A 26312-nucleotide genomic window follows, 5' to 3' on the forward strand; every position below is an offset into this window, starting at 1 on the left:
TACACCATGGAGCTGTGGGAAAACCCAGGTCTGAACACCCCCAAACTTTCTGTTTGAAGTCTAGAGATAGATTTTGTAATTTGAGTCCATGTCTAATAAAATAGAAATTGCCAATTTGCAGTTATAATTTATGGAGAACAGAAACAGGCAGTTGATAGAATGTAATCCTGAAATGAGCATGACACAAGGAAAGGTTGCAGTTTATTTTCATACTATGACAAATGTGGTTAGTTGGCTAAGCAGCCTGTACCCTTAAAGTACACGATTCGCCTCTGCTGATAATATCAAGTGCTGAAATCAGTTCTTCAGGCGAAAGAAAATTCTAGAGCTTATTTTCTTTTAGCAAATCAAGATGATGGAAAAAGAAGAGCATATGTCACATAGACTGGAATTGATGGTATTCGTGCTTTCAAGACCTACACCCAAAACCAAACCAAAATTAACATTGGAGTATTTATCTAACACCATAATTAGTTAACTACAAAATGACTCATGTTTAGTGCTTGTTTCAGCAGAAAAATTGCAAAACTATTTCTTTGAATTTCTACTGAGGAGGCAGTTTCCCTTTAAATGAGTAAGGAGTAAATCTGGTCACTGTGCTTTCTTGGGCGGGGCAAAGAATGTATTATCTGTACCTGGAATCTGGGTTTTGAAGGCAGAGTGAACAGATACTTTTGTTTTCTGAATAAAAAGCAAAAAGTCATGACATAGAGGCCTGAAGATGAACCTTAAATGTTTTTTAAATGACTTTTTGCTAAAGGAAGCTCTAGAATCTAAACATGGAACAACCTATTCCCATGTTTTCACAGGAACATGGTATTCTGCACGTGGAGTATAATCTGTACTAATACCAGGGCCGGCTCCAGGCACCAGCCGAACAAGCTCATGCTTGGGGTGGCAGATTCCAAGGGGCGGCATTCCGGCCGCCCATTTTTTTTTCTTTTTTCTTTTGGTTTGCAGCTCTGGCCGCCCTGTAGGGGGCGGAGGAGGGGAGCACCCTGCAGCAAACTCGGCAGGGCAGCCCGCGTCCTTCCCTCCCAGGTGACCGGAGTGGCACGGAGCCCCCCTGGCAGGCAGCGCAGCAGGAGGGGCCGCGTGGCAAGCGCCCCGCTGAAGCCTTGGCTGCCCCCTTCTCTCTCTCCCCCCCGCTCCCTCTCCCTCCTCCCCGATAGACCGGGCGCGCACACCGCTGCAGCACAGGGAGTCCCCCTGCACCCTGGCTCCGGCCACCCTGCAGTTTTTTTTTTTTCTGCTTTGCTGCTCCAGGGGTGTGTGTGTGTGTGTGTGCTTTGCCGCTCCGGCCGCCCTGAAGGTTTTTTTGCTTGGGGCGGCAAAAAAGCCAGAGCCGGCCCTGACTAATACCACTATAAATGTATTTGTCTACTTTGTCTAGTGGTTAGTTCACAGGACTAGCAGTCTGCACATGAGGGTTTCATTCGCCTCTGTCGCTAACCACATCTGTGACCTCAAGCAAGTCACTTAAACTGGCTATGCCTCAATCTGTAAAATGAGGTATTAACTTACCTCATAGGGGGGCTGTGGATTAATTAATGTTTATAAAGCATGTTATATAAACACAAAGTACACCTCTACCCCAATATAACACTGTCCTCGGGAGCCAAAAAATCTTACCGCGTTATAGGTGAAACTGCGTTATATCGAACTTGCTTTGATCCGCTGGAGTGTGCAGCCCCCCCCGAGCTCTGCTTTACCGTGTTATAGCCGAATTCGTGTTATATCAGGGTAGAGGTGTATTAGCATAAATTCTGATTTCAGTTACATCCACAACCTGGTTGCTCAACATAATTTGGCCAATTTCCTTTTGTGAATGGCTTTGGTTTAACCTGCATTTGAAGTAAGATTAAGGAAAGAAATACACTCACCATTTTAAACATTTGATTCACATAGACTGTTACTACTGCTTGAGTGATTTATTTTGCTGGGTTAACCAGTTAAAAATTTCCATTAGGCCTCACCTCTGCCTGATGCATTTCACTTCTGAGAGGGGCGGAGCTCCCTCCATTTCCACTCATTTCAGTGGGAGTTGAGGGAAGTCAACACTTCCCAGAATCAGACCCTGGATAAAACCATTTTTTATGGGGTGACTTGAGTTAAGGACTGGATTGCTAGAAATACTGGCATTGATGACCAGAACATTTAAACTTTAAGAAGATTATGCTGATACCATATTAACCAACTGTAATTTTGCCAATACTATGCAACCATTAGGAAGCCCCAAGTTAGTTAATTGTGTTACCTAGATTGCCAAGGATAAATGGAAAAGGATGAAGAAATAAATATGCCAAAAGGGAACGCAAGTCAGCAGTCTATATGAGGCAGCTGTTTAAACAAACTGCTAGACACTGGTGGTGACGTCTAAGATGTACTTGCAGACAGAACCTTGCGTGTTCCTATCAATGGCAAAGTGTTCCACTTTGGGCACAAATGCCATTATGTTTGTCATCGGTATTTAATAATGTAAAATCAGAATGGGAGGTTTTCCATTGACTGCAATGGACTTTGGATCAGGTCCAGTGTTTCTAAAGCATTTGTCAGCATTTCATATTTTGGAATTCACACACATTTCTACTGGGTTTTTCAGTCTTGTGTATCACTTTGAAATAGTATCATGTCAATGTCTGAGCTTTTTGAATGTGAGGAATGTTCGTTTTACATGAATGGTATCTCAACTTTTAGAAATAGCAAGGCTACGCATGGCAGAGTTTATATTTTTAAAAAATACTTACTTGGCTTTTGCAGGATGGTTTGGTAACGCCAAACTTTTGGGTAAGTTGATCAGTACTGAATTCCCTCCATTTCCCATCCATCAGGCACTGTGCTTTTATTTCATATTTAACTTCTCGCTCCTGCCTAAGGCTGACAGGGCTACGTTCAGCAGTAAAAAAAGATAAAGCTGGGTCTGTTTGTTTGACTCTCTGAAAAGACATTACATCCAAGTCAGTTAAAAATCTGAAATATGCAATATAATGGTAATGCCATTTGTTTATTAGAGAACCAACTCAAATATACATCCGTTCCACTTTTGGGTATTTGAGATTTAAATCTTCAGGATCACAGCAAGTACTCATCTAAGCAGGATCTGACCAGGTCATTACTTGGGAGACCTCCAAGAATATCTGTTTCTAGAGGCTGAATGGAATTATATTGGTGAGTCAATAGATGACATTCTTCTTCCTGATTCTGTATTGAACAAATGGCCCTCAGGAGATGCTGTCTTCTTGATGAGATGTAAAACCAAGCTCTGGTTATTAATGTTTCTATGGCACTTTCAATAGGAGTGGAGAATATCTCATGAGCCAAATTCTTGGTAATTACCCTTGCCTGCCTAAAACTGGTTTAGTAATTTCAAATGGACAAGGCATTCTTCAGTTCTTGACCTGAGGGCCTGTACTCTGTCAGATTCTTATGCACTATTAAACAACTGACATGTTTCAGTGATGACTGAAATGATTTCTCTGTATATAGGACCTGGTACTACAGTCTTTCCTGTGTCTAAATTTCTTTTGAAAACACTAGGAATTTGTCTTGAGTAAGGACTGCTGGTTTGGACCTATAGTTTCTAAAGCGCTTTGTAATCCTTCTGGATGAAAGGCACTCTGGTCCAAACTAAGAGTTGTGTAAATGAATGAGACTTCACTGATGTCAGTGGTGTTTCAGTTACTTATGCCAGGTTTGAGTTTGGTCCTACGAAAAGTCATTAAATTTCCATGCAAAAAAGAAAATAAACAATAGGCTCGATTCTTTACTATAATTTGGCCCCCTTTGTCTTGGTTTAGTGACAAAAAGGGATGGGAAAATTGCTGGATCTCCCCAGCTCAAGGAAGTCCCCACCTAGTATAGCACAAGTGTAGCTGTTTCCTATGTCGCCTGTTCTAGCAGCTCCCGGTAGGGCTAGGGGAGGAATGGGATGGGGCATGACCAGAGTGTTACTACATTCACTTCTCAGTGTACCTTTTTCATTTCTAATCACGGGCCTGACCCTGCAAGCATAGAACTCCTGATTACTTTGGTGGGAATTTTATAGGATCATGCCCTATATCACCTGGAAGCTATGGGAGTTTCTCATGCAGAAGACTTGCAGGATTAGGTCCTCTGTACTGCACCCACAATATTTACAAACATCAAACTTAGCAATATGTTCTAGGACTTATTTGAACAGGAAATTGTTACTGACCATGTTAATTTTGCTAAACAAACTAAACCACCACATTGATGATTCAAATCTATAATAAGCCACAAAACATAAAGGGAACCGAGCACTTTAAAACAGCTAGGAGAGAAGTTCTCACTTTGGCATTTAACTGACATTTAATTAAAACCAGACTCTTACAGGGAAGGAAGAATTAAAATGGTAACAGGTACACTATGAAACACTTTTCAGTCAGCATCTCATTATGCAATTTGCTACCAGTATTAGCGTGTTCCAAAAGACTATGCTGAGCATTACCTGCCCTTTAGGAGAAAAAGGATTAGACTAAAGTACCAGATTATATCCATTCTACTATGCCCTGTTGAAGATACCATACAAAGAACATGTGAGATGACATGTTTTATTAGGCAGGAGACACTGCTGATATTTCATGTAGATAGTCAGCTACTAGTGTTCTCAAAACTGGGCTAGGAAAATCACTTGAGAATAAACTGTTTATGGATTTTCCAGTATTTCCTGATTATTGATTGACACCTTAAAAGAGTGAATATTTTTGTTTGTGGTATTTTAGTATTCCCACTTCTGGTTCTAGTTAAAATCATCATGTGCAGAGACACGTGAATACTGGTAATCATTTTGCAGTCAGAAGGAAGAAAACTCATTAAGATGCTTGTACTATCCCACACCCTCACACTACATTTGTTTGCCTTTATTCTCAACCTCAAATTATTACCTTAAAGCAAGGTCAGAATTTACATAATGCAACAGAATAAACACATAATAAACAATAAACATAATAATCAGATAAATAATAAACAGAATTCACATAAGGCATGTGGTGCCTTTATCTTACTTGAATGTAAAAGCTGTATGCTGAAGCTTCGTGTCTGATTGCTTTTATCTCAAAGAAGAATCCATAAATGGAAATTATTTCTTCATGATATCTTGGCTCCTAAAGGACAATTAAAAAGGAAAAACTCTATCCAAAGTAATCTCAAAAATATGTGGGCAGAAATCACAAATCTATTATTAGGAAAAATCTATCTTGTTTTGCTTGTCATGTAAAAGAAAAAATACAGTCACTGTGAAATTATATTTAAACTAATGGAAAGCTATAAGGAGCGCAATGACAATCAAATACGGACATGAAAAATTATAATGCTCTAGGTCCACACGTGTTGTAAGGGGGACTTTAAGGCAGGGGAAACTTTTAGGTTCGGGGGATGTCTCTTGGAAGTTTGGGGTCTGTGTCTTATTGTTCTTTGCTTCTATGTGCTCATCAAATTCAAAGGTGTCTCCAATATGTATGGAGATAGGATACATATTGGGATGGAGGAGCATTAGGAGTTTAGCCTGGAAGGGTAGAGCAGGAAGGAAGGTCTTCAGTTGTGCCTGATTACATATAATGAGTTGTCTATTCATCCAGAGTGGAATTCACCACAGTGCAGAGGGCCAGCTCAAGGCCAATGCATTACTTAAGCCTTACCTAAGCCCTCAGAATTGTCAGTAAGACATTTAACCCCACAAAACCGATGCAGCACAGGCAGTGCCAGTGCAAGCTTCTTCCCACATGTGTCTCAGTCTGAGAGTGATGTTCAGGTCCATTCAATCACTGGCTACTTCAGAGACAATTATGACAGTGAATTTGGTCTTGTAGACACTAGCCTATTTGGAATTGGACTGCAACTGCTATAAATTAGATAGATGACTGTCAATTTACGTAGGGTTTGATCCAATGCCTACTGAAGTCAACTCATTCCCAGCTCACCCTCTGCCCTTTTCAAGGTCCGTGAATACAATGAAAAGTAGGATTTGGAATTAATATACCTATTCTAGCATTTCTACTTTGTCTCATTTATTTAAAATATTTTTCTTTATCCTAACAAAGAAACTAACTAGACTAACAAATGTAGCTCATCTTACTTGATTTGTTTTCCCATTTAAAATAGATTACAGATCTGAAAACAGCTGCCATTTTTACAATAAAAAGTATGTGAGTAAAAATACTGGTATCCACTAAGAAGCACACCAAAGCCTAAAGGCTCCCAACATACAGTTTTGATTTCTTTGTTACATACCTGTTTAAGCAGCAGACCAAATCTCACAGCTTGCATGGAAAAATCTTTCTGCAATGTCATGTCACCACCATTCTCCAGCTAAAGGGAAAGGAAAATATGCCACATTTGATGAAGTCCATTGATTCAATATATTATATAAAAGAAGCACAAAGCTATGCACAAAGAACCTATGACTAATAAATTTGTTAGTCTCTAAGGTGCCACAAGTACTCCTGTTCTTTTTGCAGATACAGATTAACACTACTCTGGAACCTATGACTGTTTCTGCTGCTTTCTCAGTGAGGCAATCTTCATAGGAATGAGTATTCTGTATATACATTGACAATGTATGGTAGATTGTACAGTTGTACCACTTCCTAGTGATTTGGAACAACTAAGCAATTAGTGACACTGGACCCAATTCTCCACTGTTTTGCATCTTATGTAGTCATTTACACCTGTGCCAAGTGGCTGTAAAGTGAGTGTAACTTGTTACCAAATCAGAATAATAGCATTTTACACCTACTACACAGGTATAAAAAACTACACCAGGTGCAAGACAATGGAGAATCAGGACCATAATAGAAAAAAGATCTTTTTAATGAAGCCGAGTAAATTTATGTTGTGGAAAGTTATGGTAAAATGTTCTGATTCAAGTTTCTATTTCAGTATTTTCTGTTAGAAGTAGCATTAACTCCCCTACACATTTTTCCCTTCTCAGAAAGTATGCGTTTGAGATATGCAGCTGCTGACCTGAGCAACCAATTGCAACAAAACTCCTAAGGGAGCAGGAATCAGTGCAGACTAGGGGCACATCTTCAGGAATGGTCCAAGTTCTATGCAGCTGTGCTCGGTCTTCCTCTTCCCATTTTGCAAGGCCATTGACTTCAATGGGAGATATACCTGCTTATACCATGTATGAATTTGTCCCCATCTGCTTATATGGAAAAAAACCCACCAATAGCAAAACAATAGAAGTGTCTAAAGCTAGGTCCACACTACCCGCCCGATTCGGCAGGTAGAGATCGATCTTCTGGGATCGATTTATCGCGTCTCATCTGGACGCGATAAATCGATCCCAGAAGCGCTCCCCCGTCGACTGCGGAACTCCTGCTCGCCGAGAGAAGGAAGCGCTGTCGACGGGGGAGCTTGCCTGCGCCGCGTGGACCTGCAGTAAGTAAACTTAGTTCGATCTAGGAAACGTCGACTTCAGCTATGCTATTCTCATAGCTGAAGTTGTGTTTCCTAGATCGATCCCCCGCCCCAGTGTGGACCAGCCCTAAGAAGTTGTTAATGGAAACAGACTCTCTCAGAAAGCACAGCTGGGTGTTTGTGTATGACAGCATAAAAAAACATCATATTATCCACTAGCATATCTTAAGCTCGGAAGCAAAGATTGCCAAAGCAAAGCAATTTAACATAGGAAAAATTAGACTACAGGTTTTTTAAAGCCAGGAGATCATCTGTTATTCTGTTTGTACATTACCTGGCTGACACAATGAGGCCCATATCCTGACTGGGGCCTTGAGGCACTCCCTCAGAACAAAATATAAGATAACGTCTGAGCTCCAATGAATATATATAAACACTTTCAGTTTTTGAACAATGTAGAAGCCACTCACTGCATGGTAATGGTTGGACAGAATCTGTGTCAGCCATGGCAGCGGGAGGAAGTTAATCTGTCGTAAATCCTCCAGATGCTTACCTTTGGGATTTGGGGGGAAAGTTTGATAAATAAAATTGTATTATTAAAAGGAATTAAAGCAGACATATTACAGAGAACAGTTATGGCAATGTGGGAGTATCCAAACATAGAAGTCCACTAAAAATTCATCACCCAGTCTCACTTCAGACTCCCCACGTAATTCACGGAAGGGTTGTTGTGCAAATCATCCACAAAAGGAGCTAGGGAGTGGCATTCTGGGGATGGTCTCAGTGGTCAGGGTCAGGGTGCACATGTTCGTGTGCAGACTGCCACTTGCATATTAATAACTCCTGCTTGCATCCAATTGTGCATTTTTTTTCATAGCCCTATCCTGTGGTAGGATTAGTCCACACGGGGTGTATAAGGCTATGAAATTGGCACATATTAACATGGTCAGCTCCAGGGATTTGGGTGCACCTCTAGATAAAATTCAATAAAATGGTACGGAAACAAAAATGTTAGACTAGATTTGTATAAAATATATACCCCACAGGTAAGTATTGACATTGATTTGGAAGGTTGCTGGGCTCTGAAGATCCCCTATTCACTTGTCCTTCGCCTGTATGGTGTACATTTCAAGGGCCAATATTTTTCATATATTTCAGAGAAATCTAATTTTAAACACTGAAATATCGATTCCTACAAGTGAGCCAAAGTTTTCACTTTTAATTTTCATTACACGTTCTGCGTGTGTGTAAAAGCAGTGTGCCTATGTAAGCTAGATAGACAGTTGCATAATTAGTTGATATGGAAATGCTCACCTGTGTGCATAAATCGGGCTTTTGCACACACTGAATTTTTGTGAGTGTAATTTCAAATGCTAGTTTGAAAGTGTGAGCCAATGCTTCTTAGGTCACAAACACACTATAAACTTACTTGAAGTTATTCCATGTAAACGAAGGGATTGAAAAACAGTTATATATCTCTGTCCTGCTTCCCTTTCCAGAAAGGAACATCTCTTGGGTAAACTAAAAACAAAACAAAGTAGCAGAAAACGTAACTTAACCCAAAATGATTTCATATCCACATTCTAAATTTCGCTATTTAGGTTTGGTTTTGTGTATGTATCTCTCAACATACTGTACTAGTTTTCAGCTGGACTGTATTTGACCCATTCACAAGGCTTCTTTTATAGCATAGGAATTAAAAAGTACTGATTTAATTTCATATCCGCTCACTGTTTTTTTAAAATAAAATTGACTTCTTGGAAGTTGTGCTCATGTACTGATGGTAGGATTTGGATACACATGGTCACCAAATTCCACACATTTAAAGTAAAAAATCCAACAACTCACATAGTGAGTCTGCTTTTAAAAATGTACTTCAAATGACTATTGCCTCTCAAAAGGAGATGAAAACATTATCATGCAAGTTTCTCAGAACTCATTTGGAAACAGGCTGTCGCTTACTAAAGGCAGATCAAGGCAGGGACCAGCCCGAGACGCTTAGATTATTTTTCCATGAGTCAAGAGTTGCACTCAAAACAAAAATTTCCCTGCCTATACCAAGCCCATGTTGTTGCACTAAGCTCTTACCAGCAACACTGTTGTCAACCTCCTTGCTATAGAAAAAAATGACAAATGGTTTGGACAGTTTTTAAAATTTGATTCAGTCTCTCTCTCTTTTTTATTTATCCCTCATTTCTGAAGCCAGGTGCTCTTAATATCATGAGTTCAGCTGTACAGAGATTGGAAAGTGAGGAAAATGATAACTAATATATGTAAAACTTATCTAAAAATGACCTAAAATAGCTTGACTGAGCATGTGACCATTACAGATGTGATGAACTGGGAAAGTGGTTGCATTACTTTCTAGGACTATGTGTGACTTAGTTTCCCTGTTCAGTTATGTATTGTTGCCTGCCCAAATGCAGAGAGTTTAATCAAAGGAGGCCATATATGGGCTGTTGAGGGACCAAGCAGGAGAGGTAAAACAACAACACAGATAAGTCAGCATCATGTACACAACTTCAAAGGAGTTAACAATGGCTGGGCCATCAGCTGTGGGGGAGAAGTTACATAGCCGGCTCTGTCCAGGCTAGGATGTTTTACTCTTCCCAAGGCTTAGCCTGGAATCAAAGGAGACTCAAAAGATCCCAAAACCCTGACTGGCAGAAAGGGAGGAGGGAAATGGCCAGAGATGCTGACCAGGACGTGTCCGTGAAAAAGCTGGCAGGCTGGGAAGACTCACTGAGAGTATGTCTACACTGCACATGAAGCCCAGGCTGTGACTCCGGCTTGAGCCCAAGCCCCCCTTCTGTCTAGGCATAAATCAGTCTGACAGGTCAGCAAGCACTCATGATCTGGGTTCTAGGACCCTGCTTGGGGGGTGTCGCAGCCCAACTCCTGTTGTGACCTAAGTGCAAACCCTGTCATTTTGCAATGTGGACGCAGCTCAAGCCACAGCCCCAAGTTAAAAGGTCTGCACAGTGCAACATAGACTTATTAGCATGGGTGTGAGAAGCAATTGTAAACCCAAGTTTACAATGCAGTGTGGGCACTCACTTGCAGGCTTGGAAACATTGAGTCCACGTGCCTGGGTCCCACAGACCTAGGTTTACAATGCAATGTAGACATACCCTGGAGAGACAGAAGGAGAAGTCTGCAAGCAGTGTAGGCTGTTTCTTGCAACTCAGAGATGGGGAAAAAGACCGGCCTGAGCTACAAATGGAGGTTAAATTTAGATAAGGTAATACCATGGTAGGTTTTTGTTGTTTTAAATCTACTTCTCCAAGCACTGTGTACCTTTTAGGTCATAAAAATCACACTTTGTTCTGATGAAGCTGTTTCTGACTCACTGCAAACACATACTGTCACAAGCTCCCAGAGAGAAACCATCGTAGGGTCCAACCCCAGCTGGACCTGCTGAATTAGTCACAGTTAGCACTGGGGGCAAGAGGGGTTATAAGAGACACAGACAGAGAGTGGTTGGATTGTAGGATCTTGCCCCAAAGAGAAGTGGTGTCATGGGCCTGCCACTTGAAAGGGGCACACTTGGCGATGGGAAGAGGGTCTCAGTGGAGCAGCCTACCCAGAGACCGTGACACTATCATTTTTCTTGTTTATGAGCAGCAATATTTGGGAATACAGCCCAATCCCCATGTAGGGTGACCAGATGTCCCGATTTTATAGGGACAGTCCCGATTTTTGGGTCTTTTTCTTATATAGGCTCCTATTACCCCCCACCCCCATCCCGATTTTTCACACTTGCTTTCTGGTCACCCTATCCCCATGATGGCTTTTTTTTTTTTTTTTTTTTTTTTGATTGTCCGTAAGCTTGCTCTAGGGCACGTTCATACAACATTTTCTATGCGACTTAAAAACTCTGTTTGCAAATGAAACTTCTTGGGGCCAATGCTGGCCCCCGCTGCAGCCCCTATTAACCACTCTGAGGGCACAGAAGGACCATTAATCAGTCTCAAGGGGCTGAGGGAGGATTCCCTCAGCACAGGAGCAGCACAGACCCAACGTAAATGGCCCTGCACTATCCTCTTCACAACCCCCAGTGTTGTGCTGAGAGCCACAAGAGAGAGAGAGAGAGATATATAATGTCTAACAACTTATGTTATGTAATGATTAATAGGAATTAGGCACTTCAAGATAAATTCCTTGCCAAGCTGGAAGAATACAGTCCTATGCAGACTGTATCCTAAACAAAGTTGCCAAGTGTTCACTAATTTACCCACATCACTTAGATGGTATTTGATAAGACAAAATGCCTTTCCCCTTATATTTCCTTTTATGAGTTGTTGCAGTTGCAAACAGTGTCCTTCAGACCTGCAGTTGCATTCTTTGCAATGCTGACGGTTAGACTGCCGAAGCAAATCAACATCTGGCAAGGGGAAAAGGCTCTTTCTTATGTAATTCACATTTCCACAGATTGCTCTCCATTGACTTATTTGACAGCAGTCTAACCTTCAGCATTGCAAAGAATGCAACTGCAGGGGAAGGATTCCCCTTTCTGCTCTAACTCCTTAAACTGTGTGGCGGCATAAGGGGTCTAGAAAAGCCCTGGATTCCATTTGGGAAGAATAACTCTAGGTTTATTTACTAGGCCTCCTCCACACACCACAGGGCCAAGAGGAGGTGTGGCCAGGGGTACTGGAACAATTTTTATAGTGGGGGTGCTGAGAGCCATTGAACCAAACTCTAAATCCAGTATATAATGGAAACCACTTCAAGCCAGGGGTGCTGCAGCCTTAGTTCCAGCACCTATGGGCCCGGCGATAACAAATGCTGCTACATTGATTCTGGCCACTGGCAGTATGGTTTGGGCTGCCTAACCTATTGTGGAGACAAAAGGGGTCAAGTTTAGGGAAAATGAGCAGAAGAATCTGCCAATTAAAGCAAACTCCCTTCCCATGCCTGGAATGGAACCCAAGATTCCTGAGTCTCACCATTGCTTTGCTGTCAGCAAATATCTATGAAACTCACTGGCAAAGTGTCCTATTCTGCTCTAGTTGTAGTTCATATGCAGGATGACAACCTACTACTGGTATCAGTTACTCCATTAGCTCAAGTAGCAGAGGTCAGTGTGGTAGATCTAAAGGTTCCAACCATGCTGATGAACCATGTGGGGGTCCATATGATGCCACATGATGGAATTTCTGGGGGGATTTTCAGGTTGCTTAAAAAAATTATGAAATTACGCACAAAAACCTATGTTAAAAGATTGTTAGCGTTGCAAAGTGAAGCACGCAAAAGTTAGGAAATGCCAGGATTAAGGTTGCCTGTGCAACCTTAATCTGGCCCCTTGTGAATATGCATTCAGATACAGTCATTAATCACATGATCATATACTTTTTTTTTCTACAGGACTCCTGACTCATACAGTGCATAGGATGAACCTGCTTTGGAATGAATAAAGGTTGTGTAATAAAGGAGACTGTAGGACCCCTTCATCATTGGTGGAGAAGTTGGATATTGTGTTGTGAATCAGGCAGGGGACTGCAGGAAGAAAAGGGATAATCTCTTCTCTTCTGCAGACTAAATAACTCCAGTTCCCTCAGCCTCTCCTTGTAAGTCATTTTCCCCAGCCCCCTAATCATTTTTGTTGCCCTCCGCTGGACTCTCTCCAATTTGTCCACATCCTTTTTGTAGTGGGGGGACCAAAACTGGATGCAGTACTCCAGATGTGGCCTCACTAGTGCTGAATAGAGGGGAATAATCACTTCCCTCAATCTGCCGGCAACGCTCCTACTAATGCAGCCCAATATGCCGTTAGCCTTCTTGGCAACAAGGGCACACTGTTGACTCATATCCAGCTTCTCGTCCACTGTAATCCCAAAGTCCTTTTCTGCAGAACTGCCGCTTAGCCAGTCAGTTCCAGCCTGTAGCAGTGCATGGGATTCTTCTATCCTAAGTGCAGGACTCTGCACTTGTCCTTGTTGAACTTAATCAGATTTCTTTTGGCCCAATTCTCCAATTTGTCTAGGTCACTCTGGACCCTATCCCTACCCTCCAGCGTATCTTCCTCTCCCCTCAGCTTAGAGTCTTCTGCAGACTTGCTGAGGGTGCAATCCATCCCATCATCCAGATCGTTAATGAAAATGTTGAACAAAACCGGCCCCAAGACCAACCCCCGGGGCACTCCACTTGATATCGGCTGCCAACTAGACATTGAGCCGTTGATCACTACCCATTGAGCCTGACAATCTAGCCAGCTTTCTATCCACCCTATAGTCCATTCATCCAATCCATACTTTTTTAATTGGCTGGCAAGCATACTGTGGGAGACCATATCAAAAGCTTTGTTAAAGTCAAGATATATCATGTCCACCACTTTCCTCATATCCACAGAGCCAGTTATCTCATCATAGAAGGCAATCAGATTGGTCAGGCATGACTTGCCCTTGGTGAATCCATATTGACTGTTCCTGATTACCTTCCTCTCCTCCAACTGCTTCAAAATGGATTCCTTGAGGACCTGCTCCATGATTTTTCCGGGGACTGAGGTGAGGCTGACCGGTCTGTAGTTCCCCGGATTCTCCTTCTTCCCTTTTTTAAAGATGGGCACTATATTTGCCTTTTTCCAGTTGTCCAAGACCTCCCCCAATTGACAGGTGTTTTCAAAGATAATGACCAATGGCTCTGCAATCACAGCCAACTCCCTCAGCACCCTCGGATGCATTAGATCCGGATCCATGGACTTGTGCATGTCCAGCTTTTCTAAATAGTCCTTAACCTGTTCTTTCACCACTGAGGGCTGTTCACCTCCTCCCCATACTGTGCTGCCCAGTGCAGCAGTCTGGGAGCTGACCTTGTCTGAGAACACCAAGGCAAAAAAAGCATTGAGAACTTCAGCTTTTTCCACATCATCTGTCACTAGGTTGCCTCCCCCATTCAGTAAGGGTTCCACACTTTCCATGACCACCTTCTTGTTGCTAACATACCTGTAGAAACCCTTCTTGTTACCCTTCACATCTCTTGCTAGCTGCAATTCTAATTGTGCTTTGGCCACCCCTGCATGCTCAAGAAATATTTTTGATACTCCTCCCTAGTCATCTGTTCAAGTTTCTACTTGTAAGCTTCCTTTTTGTGTTTAAGCTCACTGAAGATTTCTCTGTTAAGCCAAGCTGGTCGCCTGCCAGCTTTGCTATTCTTTCTGCACATCAGGATGGTTCGTTCCTACACCATCAATAAGGCTTCTTTAAAATACAGCCAGCTCTCCTGGACTCCTTTCCCCCTCATATTAGCCTCCCAAGGAATCCTGCTCATCAGTTCCCTGAGGGAGTCAAAGTCTGCTTTTCTGAAGTCCAAGGTCCACAGTCTGCTGCTCTCCTTTCCTCCTTTTGTCAGGATCCTGAACTCGACCATTTCATGGTCACTGCTGCCCAGGTTGCCACCCACTTCTACTTCTCCTACCAATTCTTCCCTGTTTGTGAGCAGCAGGTCAAGAGGAGCATGGCCCCTAGTTGGTTCCTCCAGCACTTGCACCAGGAAGTTGTCCCCAGTACTCTCCAAAAACTTCCTGTATTATCTGTACACTGCTGTATTGCTCTCCCAGTAGATGTCAGGGTGATTGAAGTCCCCCATGAGAACCAGGGCCTGTGATCTGGAAACTTCGGTTAGTCGTCCGAAGAAAGCCTCGTCTAACTCATCCTCCTGGCCTGGTGGTCTACAGCAGATGCCCACCACCACATCACCCTTGTTGCTCTCGCCTCTAAACTTAATCCAAAGATACTCAACAGGCTTTTCTCCAGCTTCATACTGGAGCTCTGAGCAATCATACCGTTCCCTTACATACAGTGCAACTCCTTCACCTTTTCTCCCCCACCTGTCCTTCCTGAACAGTTTATACCCTGCATGACAGTGCTCCAGTCATGTGAGTTACCCCACCAAGTCTCTGTTATTCCAATCACATCATAGCTATTATCTTTGGAAAATCATGGGAGACGGGAGAGATTCCAGAAGACTGGAAAAGGGCAAATATAGTGCCCATCTATAAAAAGGGAAATAAAAACAATCCAGGAAACTACAGACCAGTTAGTTTAACTTTTGTGCCAGGGAAGATAATGGAGCAAGTAATTAAGGAAATCATCTGCAAACACTTGGAAGGTGGTAAGGTGATAGGGAACAGCCAGCATGGATTTGTAAAGAACAAATCATGTCAAACCAATCTGATAGCTTTCTTCGATAGGATAACGAGTCTTGTGGATAAGGGAGAAGCTGTGGATGTGGTATACCTAGACTTTAGTAAGGCATTTGATACGGTCTCGCATGATATTCTTATCGATAAACTAGGCAAATACAATTTAGATGGGGCTACTATAAGGTGGGTGCATAACTGGCTGGATAACCATACTCAGAGAGTTGTTATTAATGGTTCCCAATCCTGCTGGAAAGACATAACGAGTGGGATTCCGCAGGGGTCTGTTTTGGGACCGGCTCTGTTCAATATCTTCATTAACGACTTAGATATTGGCATAGAAAGTACGCTTATTAAGTTTGCGGATGATACCAAACTGGGAGGGATTGCAACTGCTTTGGAGGACAGGGTCATAATTCAAAAGGATCTGGACAAATTGGAGAAATGGTCTGAGGTAAACAGGATGAAGTTTATCAAAGACAAATGCAAAGTGCTCCACTTAGGAAGGAAAAATCAGTTTCACATATACAGAATGGGAAGAGACTGTCTAGGAAGGAGTACGGCAGAAAGGGATCTAGGGATTATAGTGGACCACAAGCTAAATATGAGTCAACAGTGTGATGCTGTTGCAAAAAAAGCAAACATGATTCTGGGATGTATTAACAGGTGTGTTGTGAGCAAGACACGAGAAGTCATTCTTCCGCTCTACTCTGCTCTGGTTAGGCCTCAGCTGGAGTATTGTGTCCAGTTCTGGGCACCGCATTTCAAGAAAGATGTGGAGAAATTGGAAAGGGTCCAGAGAAGAGCAACAAGAATGATTAAAGGTCTTGAGAACGTGACCTATGAAGGAAGGCTGAAAGAATTGGGTTTGTTTAGTTTGGAAAAGAGAAGACAGAGGGGACATGATAGCAGTTTTCAGGTATCTAAAAGGGTGTCATAAGGAGGAGGGAGAAAACTTGTTCACCTTAGCCTCTAAGGATAGAACAAGAAGCAATGGGCTTAAACTGCAGCAAGGGAGGTTTAGATTGGACATTAGGAAAAAGTTCCTAACTGTCAGGGTGGTTAAACACTGGAATAAATTGCCTAGGGAGGTTGTGGAATCTCCATCTCTGGAGATATTTAAGAGTAGGTTAGATAAATGTCTATCAGGGATGGTCTAGACAGTATTTGGTCCTGCCATGCGGGCAGGGGACTGGACTCGATGACCTCTCGAGGTCCCTTTCAGTCCTAGAATCTATTAATCTATGAATAGTTCCTTGACCGTGCCAGGACTTCCAGTTCTTCCTGCTTGTTTCCCAGGCTTCTTGCATTCGTGTACAGGCACCTACGATAACTAGCCGATTGCCCTATTTTCTCAGTATGAATCAGAGGCCTGTGTGCTAACAATTGGTAAATGGTCAGTGGTGACCACTGTGCATATGTGCAAGTGACCATTGAAACAGCTTTGGGGAGGAAACTTGGGGAGAAAAAAAGTAACTATATGGGTGTAAAATCTTTTTTCTTTCTTGCCAACAATGTATAAAAGATTTTTTCAAATATTTTACCAGCTCTGTTCTTGGTTTCAAAAGTATGAAGTGTTGGGTGTACTGGGCTTTTCACATCCTCATATTACAAAGGGAAAAATAAAAACTACCCAAAGCCTCAAAAGAAAACTAAACCAAATAGTGAAAATTTTCATTAAAATATCCATGACTTCAGCAGTCTTAATCAATCTTAACTTCCTCTCACGGAGATAAAGCTTGTTCTTTACATGTGCTCTGATACTATGGTGATGGACATCCCAGAAATATTTTAGATAGATGGATGGGAGTTTTGTCATTCCTTTCAATGGAATCAAGATTCTACCCTTAAGGTTTGATTCTCCACTACATCATACCATAAATAGGCAGTCGTGCACATGCCTAGTTGCTGTAAAGTGAACATTAAAACTTTCCCCTACTGACGTGAACTAGTTCTACACATCTAAGGAGAGTCTCCTATTGTTCAAAGTACTTGCAATCCCACTTGCTGAGAGCCAAAGCACAAGTTCCAAAAAAGACATGGCCTACCTAAAACTGGGTGTTAGTAGACATAGTTCTTATACTAATTGCACATACCCTATAGCTGACCCCAAGCATTCAAAAATCATGAGTCAGGCCCCCAAACTCATGAGATTGTCTTCAAAATCAGGAGAGTTAACAAAAATAATTTGGGAGTTCTTTGTATTTACCTTCGGTTTTCTGAGCCTTAGGGTACACTTGGTTCAGGTTTTCAGGCTCTTCTCTGTAATCATGAGGGCTAACGAACTTAACTTTCTCTCTTTTTTTTTTTTTTTTTTTTAAGAATGAGATTCTCACATCACTTGCCTTTAGGAGCTAGGGCTTTAACCACATATCAAATATTGTGAGATGTACAATAAAGTTGTGAGACCTAGCAACAACAGATATATATTGCTAAATCCTGCCCTATGTTGTGTATCCTCTTCCTTCCTTGTCTATGTGCACAATAGCATAGTCAAGATAAATCTTCTACCCTTCTCTTGAAAACAAAGCTTGCAATTACCAGTGTGGCCTCAGAGGACTGAATCAGAAATTCCAACTGTAATTTAAAAAATATATATATCTTCAAACCCAGTTTCTGGGAAATATTACTTAATCTTTTGAACTTATAGGATGACTGGGATAAAAACATTGTTCAAATTTCCATTTCCTCAAGAGGAAGCATTTTTTAATGACAATTTTAGTTTTTCCTTTTTTGTATGTAAAAACACCCCAAACCACTGTTGCATATAATTTAATTCTGGGAAATTGACTTCTCTCTTTCCCTCCTTACCCCCCGCCCCGAGGTGACTGCTGCCATGAGAGAGACTTTTTGGGCTCAGATGTGTCATGCATCCTGCAGTAATTAATAAAATCACTGGCTTTTTCCTAAACATCTGGCAAGGAGTCCTTGCACAGGTTAAGAGCTGTCTACACTTATTCTAGTTCAAAATTAATAAATCTGAAGGATTTAAAAAGCTATCCATCATTTTCTAATTTGTTTTTATTGGCTAAAGTGCTAGAGCAAGTTCTATCCAAACAAATTTGGCAGAAGCATCTGTTTCATAATAGAATAAAATGTCAACATCTCATTTTAGAAAATGACTTTCAAGTGGTGTAGACAACACATTCAGGATTGGATTCTGATCTCACTTTCACTGGCATAAATACAAAGTATGATCCATTGGTTCTATCTATGGAGTTACTCCTGATTTATACGACAGTAAATTAGCTTGGCACAAGGCTCTTAGTTTTATCCACTGTGTTGTTTCCCCTACTGTACCTGTTGTGGTGCTCACTGTATCCATAGATTGAACACATGGGGATAGATCTTTAGCTGGTGTAGCAGCATATAAATCAATGGAGGTACACTAATTTACTCTAGATTAAGTGCTAGCTCTTCAAGCCAAAAATGCTTTAATATATGGAGACAGGAATATTCAATATGATGTTTAAACTTTGTTTTGATCATTGTTAAGGCTCTTCTTCAACTGTCCAGTGAGCAGTGCTGCCTCGCCTGTTTTTGTGGTCTCAGTCACACAAACACATCTTCTGTTTCTTTTCCACTACATGCACCTTTAATCCTCTGTTTCCCAACAGGACAGGGCATAGCACAGCTATCCAGCAGCAGGAGCCTTCCATACATCTTCTCTCCTCCACCCAAGCTAACCCTCTGAGCTTCTCCTTACTTCCTATTCCTCCCAATTACATAGGGCTAATCTTCACTGTGGACTAAATCAGTGCCACTGCAGTGGCATTGATTTAGCAGGTCTGGTGAAGACGTGATAAGTCAATGGGAGAGCCCTCTCCTGTCAACTTAATTAATCCACCTCAAGGAGAGGCAGAAGCTAAGTCAATGGGAGAACGTCTCCAATCCACATAGCGCGGTGTAGACACCACTTTAAATCACTTTAAAACTTACGTAACATAACAAGCGTAACTTACATCGTCGTACAGCATTAGTGTAGACAAGGCCATACGCTCCCCTTTACTGAGCTAATTGTCTCATTAGCCCAGCAGTTACCACCAACTCACCACTAGAAACAATCGATTGGCTTCAATTAAGTCTGCAGCCTTCTCTGTGCTGCAGCAACTTGAGTGCCCGGGGTGCTACAGCTAGCATAGTACTGTCACAATAATACATGTCCAACATGGGCCTGATTTTAAAGCCAGCATTTCATTTTGCACTTGTATCTAATTAAGGGTAGAAATTCGTGGATGAAATTAATTGCGGGAGTAAATGATAGTAGTTGGGTAAGTACCTCCTGATCTGAATACATATCAGGAAACATCTGAGAGACATCATTTTTTCTTGCAATCAACTCTGCTCGTGATTCTGCAGTTATTTGTGGGTGCAAAATGGGGGTGAGTGGGTCAGTGTTATATATCAGGTCCCAGTCTAAACCTGGGCTGCCCTGAACAGATGGGGAACAGTTGTGGAAACTATAATGCTGATCCTGCAAAGAGATGCACATCATAACTTCATAGAGTCCCACTGACTTCAGTGGAAGTTTATATTTACAAAGGATGTGGTGAACTGGAACCTATATAAATATGTGCATAACAATGTCTAGAATATCTGTACCTACCACTATCAATGGAAACTATAATAAAGCACCTTCCAATTACTACAGTAAATACCCCCTAAAAACCACGGCTAATGTGAAAGGTTTTACATATTGCTCTTCTTGTCCGTCTGCTATTCTTAGCCTTTTTTTTTTTTTTTTTGGCCCATGCATGTTTTTCCACTGTCTTGTGATATAAGTCTCCTTGTTGCTTCTCGGTTTTTGACTCCTGTTGTTTCATTAGGGTTTGGTTGCAAAGTCTGGCCACATTTGATCTTCCCGCGATCTGGAACTTGATTTTTTTATTAGAACCTAACTCTGACAGCCCTTAGTGCCAGTACTATTGTATGTGCATTATTTGATGTTAAAACTACAATAAATACATCATGTTCTCTCTCAAAATGTCAGATATCAATATGCTATGTCAGATCATAGCATAAAAATCCAAATGCATAAAGAATGCTATGATGAGACAGTGATTTAAATTCAAAGTATACATTTAAATCCACTCAGAATACAGTTTGAGCATGAAATTAATCAAATAAATAGGCCTGATAAAATGTAAAATTATGCTCAAAGTAAAACATATGTATATATTAATGTATGTGACATAACAGAGAAAACTCTTAGCTTATTAAAAACTTCAGATTTAGCACCTTGAGTCACTTTAATCATGCATTACCCACTAATTTCTACACAAACACATCTCAGGTCAAACTAGTAAATAATGAAATCATCCACAATTTCAGCTCATTTCCTATCTCTCACTGCAAAAATGTTGATTCCAGGCATGGGAATACAACTCTGAGCCAAAGAGTAATTACTTTATGGTGTTCATGACTCATAGGAAATAATGTCTCATGAGGATCATCTTAAAAAAGAATCCTTAAGTACACTGGTTTTAAACAAGAACACAAGCAAACTAAGGAAAAAGGGTCAGGTTCTGCCCTATGCTTGTGGCCCTCACAGAATCGTCCTGTCCTAGAGGGGTTCACCACCAAGCACTGAATTGACATAATGGCTCTATACCAGACCCCCATGGAGTTTTTGATGCAGGAGGCATATCAAAGGTGGCCCAGGAGATAGGAGAGGAAGGGACATGTAGCTAGAACACACTGTGCTCCAGCTAATGGCCTCTTGAGGGCCAACACAGGCCAGAGCAAGGAAAAGCCCAGTTCAGAATTCAGGAGTAATTCAGACCACTTCCTACCTTGCCCTGTCTTGGACCTTTGCCTCGGTCTCTTACCCGGCTCACAGTCTATCAACTCTGCTCTCTCTATTCCTTTTCCACCAGCTCACTTCAGGGCTTCTTAGCCGGTTCTGCTATCCAGCTGGTTCTGCTGGAGGAGAGTTTTCTCCAAATCCCTCTCATGCACTGCCTGACTCAGTAGGAATCTTCCTGCTCCCTGCAGTCCTCTCCACCAGCAGCCAAAGTCCTAGGCAGACTCACTTCTTCCCTGTTTTTTTCCCAACTGCCTTAAGCTTCCCGTTTTAGACTTACCTTCCTTCGGGGATCCTCTATCTGCCCTAGTTCAACTCAGCTCCGTGACTCTGGCCAGCCTTCTCTCACTGAGTGAGAGCCAGGCACCTGCTCCCCTCCCTGGTAAGGGCCAAGCGGAGCCAGGCTCAGCCTTCTTAACTCCTCCCTCCAAACTTGACACCTACTGCAGGTGCAGCGGGGAGAGACTGATTGCGCCCACAGGTTCCCCTTAACCTCTTCAGGCCCTGTGTGAGGTTGGTATACATCATCAAACCCTCCCAACAGAAGCGTGTGGCAAAGAGATCTACTGAATAGGGCACAGAATGGGGAATCAGGAGATAAGTATATCTCTGTTGCTATCCATGGCTTGTGTGACCACAGGGAAATCTCCCCCCGTATCAGTTTTCTCATTTATAAAATGGGAATAAAGCTACTTACCCTTCTATAAAGTCCTTTGAGATTTCTACATGAAAAATGCTAATAATTATACTACATGCTGCCTGCCCTCCCTTGAAAGTCAATCTTTCAAGGGAGGGCACAGCTACTCCTGCTAGCCCCTAACACCAGCAGGGGTGAATCTAGATCCATTAATGATATTCAATCAAAACACCAATTCAGCAAACCACAATGGTGGAAATAAACAGAGTTCCAATTTAGCTTCTAGCAGCAGTGCCACTGACAGATTGATTTCAACCGGTTTAGTTATGTATGTTTACAGCCTGTAAGTAAGTGTAACATCAGGGTTTATTACAACTGAGTTCTGATGGCAAAGAACATAAAAGCCTGGGTACGGGGAACAAAATGTTAATGTGTGGCAGTTCATTCTTTACTACTAACTGCAGACTATTATACTTCATTATGAGTAGGATGTATTTAAAGAACAGTTAGAGTGCCAATTACTTTCCAATGCATGTTCATAATTACACTGCTTCTGTTTTCTAAATGTTATTATTTAGAATTATTACTATTGTAGCATTTATTACTTTTATAGCACCCCAAATATGATTTAAGTTACATTGTAATTAATTTTGGATCGTGAGATAATTTGCCTGTACAAGACTAGTACAGTACCATGTTTGTGATACTATGCCAAGTAAACTGCATGTATGTACTATAATTACCATATGAGAAACAAAGTTCTATCATTTTTTGCCCCAACATTTAAAGATTAATTGAAAATATGCATTCTGCAATGGATTCTTATTTATGGACTAATGCCAGGAGGCACAGGAAGTTATATTACAAAGTAATGTTTGTGTTCCACCATAATGTTGATTGAAAGGACTTCATTTTACTCAGATATTCACTCTGTTACCTGCTAAAGTACATTAGGATTGTTTCATGAGATGGTATTATCTGAACCCTTGGGTTTAGCTGTAGGTAGGTCCAACAAAGAGTTGTTTTCAGGAGGTGGAATTCATTGAATGTAAACAACCTGCCAGGAAGAAATGATATATGAACAACAGGTTGGTATGGATTGCTTGTATTGTCATCTAAGGAAAAGAATAAATGCCAGAGATTACTTAAAATTACAATGGAAGAGCATCAGGAATGGATTTATAGATTAGGTTTCTAGAGATATTTGGAAAATAACAATACTTCACATTTAAACTGAATTTTGCAGCATAAGAATTACTGTAGATCAGACTAATGACCTATCTGCTCCCAGTATGAGATAGTAGTCAGTGCCCGAAGCATCAAGGTAAGGCATCAGACTTAAATACTTCACTTACTGTTGGATGACATTCAACCTGGTGCAATGGGTCCATTACAGTTAAGCCTAAAGTCATCTTTCACATCTTGTCTACCAGTGGGAGGGGGGTCTCCCCTCTAGTTCCATATTGTTAGTGTGAAAGATGGTGATGGGGCCAGGCGGACTGACTGGCCATAATGCCATCACGCAGAAGGGTTGCACTATTCCAGCCTATCAAACTCACATATTTCTCGCAGGCTAAGAAAACAGAATTTGCCCCAACAGCATCCTTAGCATGCTTCCCCTCTGTAAAGCTGACTTCCTCAGGCCATAGGAAAGAAAAGTGAATTTCATTCTTTGTGTGACAGTACCATATCATGGAGTAAGGCGATTGTTGGGCAGCGGGGGGGAGGGACAGAGAAAAATTCCTTCCTCATCCCAGGATTCTGAGTTGTCCTTTTTATTCTAGAATTAAATCGCCCTAGAGCACAAGTGGGCACAAAATACCTGAGTTCCAGTTCAATGCACAGCTCAGTCAGACCCGCCTATTAAAATCAAATACCTATCACATTATACTATTCACAACTGTATCCTTCCAGTTATTGGGAAATTGTTACTTTCCTGAATTATTAAGACATGTTTTCCTCCATGAAAGCAATTAGTTTCTATTTTATGCATAAAGTGCCTGTGCATTAGGGAGGGGCAGGGTGTGGTGGCAGATGATTTGAGCATTAGAAGGAAAAAAGAAATAGCTGGCTTTGTGAGGAGTCATAGCGTGAGAACTACAAAGTAACTTGCCTACCGGGCATAAGAGTATCAGATCAGATAAGGAGGACTGACAACTTGGAAGAGAGTGTAGAGAATGAGCTGCAGTTGTGGTGTGTGTTAGCACCAGAGATGTAGGAAAAGACCAGGAGAGGTCTTGGAAGCTAAAGCGAGACTGGTAAGTATTGTAGGAGGACTAAGGCTACGTATTCTGTATTTCATACACAGCACTAACTATGCATCTGGAATCCAGGTATTACAGAAAGGAGAGTTCCAAGTTACAGGGAAAGGAGAATCTTTGATTCATCATGCCACTTTCGTTATAACATGAACCTAGGGACACCAAGCCGTGGAGTGATATCTTCTCATTTCACATACATAGAGCACCAAACCATCATTAGATATCCTGCGGACAGATACATGCCAGGAGATGGCAAGCTCTTTATCACATAAACCGACACTAATTTGTCCCCTATGATGAATAGACTATGGCATTATTTGCTTATTTTTAATTGTAAAATCATTAGATTTTATTCCTCACTTCTCTTCATAATAACAATTACCAGGTGGGATTTTGGTCCAGAGAAACATCACACAAGGGAAATATGCCCATCTACATAAGACAGAGGAGTTCGTAGGAGCAAAGTGTTTAGCACGCCAGACTGTTCATATTCTGAACCTTTTTGCCAATCCACATGTTGTTTTGAAACGAAACTAATATTAACCTCACCAGAAGTTTTCTGTTTTACGGCCATCATAATTTTTTCTCTGACAAACACCACTACATAGCAGATATTATGTGCAACAACACAGTATTTCCAAGCCTGTAAGAATGCTTTTAAATCTGAAGGGAAGTCTTAGTTATCAACTTGAACTGCATGCTCCATAGGTATTTTCCTTTACAGGTTAGGGCAACAAAGTAATATTTATTAGAAAGGTTCACTGAGTACTTGATTCATTGTGGACAGGTATTCATTGTGGGGTGTGCATAGGGAGTAAAGAATATTTGCATGGCCAAAAAGCAATGAACAGCACATCAGTCTGACCTGGGAGATCTGAGCACTTTCTGTAGCAGTTCTTGTGGCAGTTTCCGTAGATGGATCTGAGAACTAAGCTGAGGAACAAGGTTCACCTCTAACCACCTTTCGCAGTCTGTTACCAGTGTTTCCTGTTTGTACTGATTAAGAAACACCAAAAGAGAAAATAGAAAGAAATGTATAAACCCTGGGTACCACCTGGTGGTCAGAACTGGTAGTATTCAAGCTCATACACAGCTAACCAAAGGATTAGGATAAAATACAGTTTTTCACTGACATGTTAAATCTTCAACTATACGTCTGTATATCACCATGCATTCAATTAATGTTATCTTACACTTTTTTTTTACCATATTGCTCATAATTATTAGGATCTGCCCTGTTTCAAATTGTTTTAAAAGTTCAAAAGCCAAAGAAAAATCATCCTTTTGGGAAAAAAATTCCATAGCCCCGATCATGTTGTTCATTGGAATATTAAAATATTAGTTAGTTGGTGAACTACTCAATATTAACGTTAGATCCAACCACCTAAACTAGGTGTTCTATTTCATATCCTAATTCCCACAGACTGTTGGTAGCGATGTAATGTATTATAAATGTAAATAAATACCCAATATGGTGTTACAAACAAGTCAGCATACCTGAAAGAATTTACTAATAGGAATCTAGAACCTTTAAGACAGTTTGAACTTTCTGTGGCGGTCTGAGGCTAGGTCTACACTACCTGCCTGAATCGGCAGGTAGAAATTGATCTCTCGGGGATCGAATTATCGCGTCTCGTCAGGACGTGACAATCGATCTCCGAATCGATGCTCTTACTCCGCCAGCGGAGGTGGGAGTAAGCGCCGTCGATGGGGAGCCGTGGAGGTCGATTTTGCCGCCATCCTCACAGCGGGGTAAGTCAGCTCCGATAGGTCGAATTCAGCTACGCTATTCGCGTAGCTGAATTTGCGTATCTTAAATCGACCCCCCCCGTAGTGAAGACCTGCCCTAAGATATAACTTGAAGCAACCTTGCTTCTCAAGTGAACTTCAACAGCATTTCTAGCTCACCTTGCAAGCAGCGCAATAATAGCTACAGACATTGGCTGAGCAAATTCCACTCTTCATAATAGACACACACCTAGCACAAAGAAATAACTAGTTTTAAAAGCAAAATATAAAATATTACAGTATTAAAAAAACAGGAGAGTATGGTTTACTGGTTAAAGCACTGACCAGGAAAAATACACTCCA

At 41.4% G+C, this 26312-nt stretch overlaps 1 protein-coding gene across 1 annotated transcript in view; it reads right to left on the reverse strand.

Moving 5' to 3' along the window:
• Window positions 1-205: 205 nt before the first annotated feature.
• BTBD16 (BTB domain containing 16) overlaps window positions 206-26312 on the reverse strand; it is a 41416-nt gene continuing 15309 nt past the window's right edge. The window contains exons 9-17 of the mRNA XM_054035544.1: window positions 26130-26199; window positions 25087-25217; window positions 22898-23017; window positions 8810-8901; window positions 7851-7933; window positions 6250-6327; window positions 5025-5123; window positions 2748-2936; window positions 206-416 (exon numbers count right to left, since the gene is read on the reverse strand). Of these exons, the coding sequence (XP_053891519.1) occupies window positions 348-416; window positions 2748-2936; window positions 5025-5123; window positions 6250-6327; window positions 7851-7933; window positions 8810-8901; window positions 22898-23017; window positions 25087-25217; window positions 26130-26199 (931 nt within the window). The 3' untranslated portion in view covers window positions 206-347. The remainder of the gene's footprint in view (window positions 417-2747; window positions 2937-5024; window positions 5124-6249; window positions 6328-7850; window positions 7934-8809; window positions 8902-22897; window positions 23018-25086; window positions 25218-26129; window positions 26200-26312) is intronic.

This window comes from Malaclemys terrapin, chromosome 7 (assembly GCF_027887155.1).
Source record: "Malaclemys terrapin pileata isolate rMalTer1 chromosome 7, rMalTer1.hap1, whole genome shotgun sequence".
Classification (NCBI taxonomy): Eukaryota; Metazoa; Chordata; order Testudines; family Emydidae; genus Malaclemys; species Malaclemys terrapin.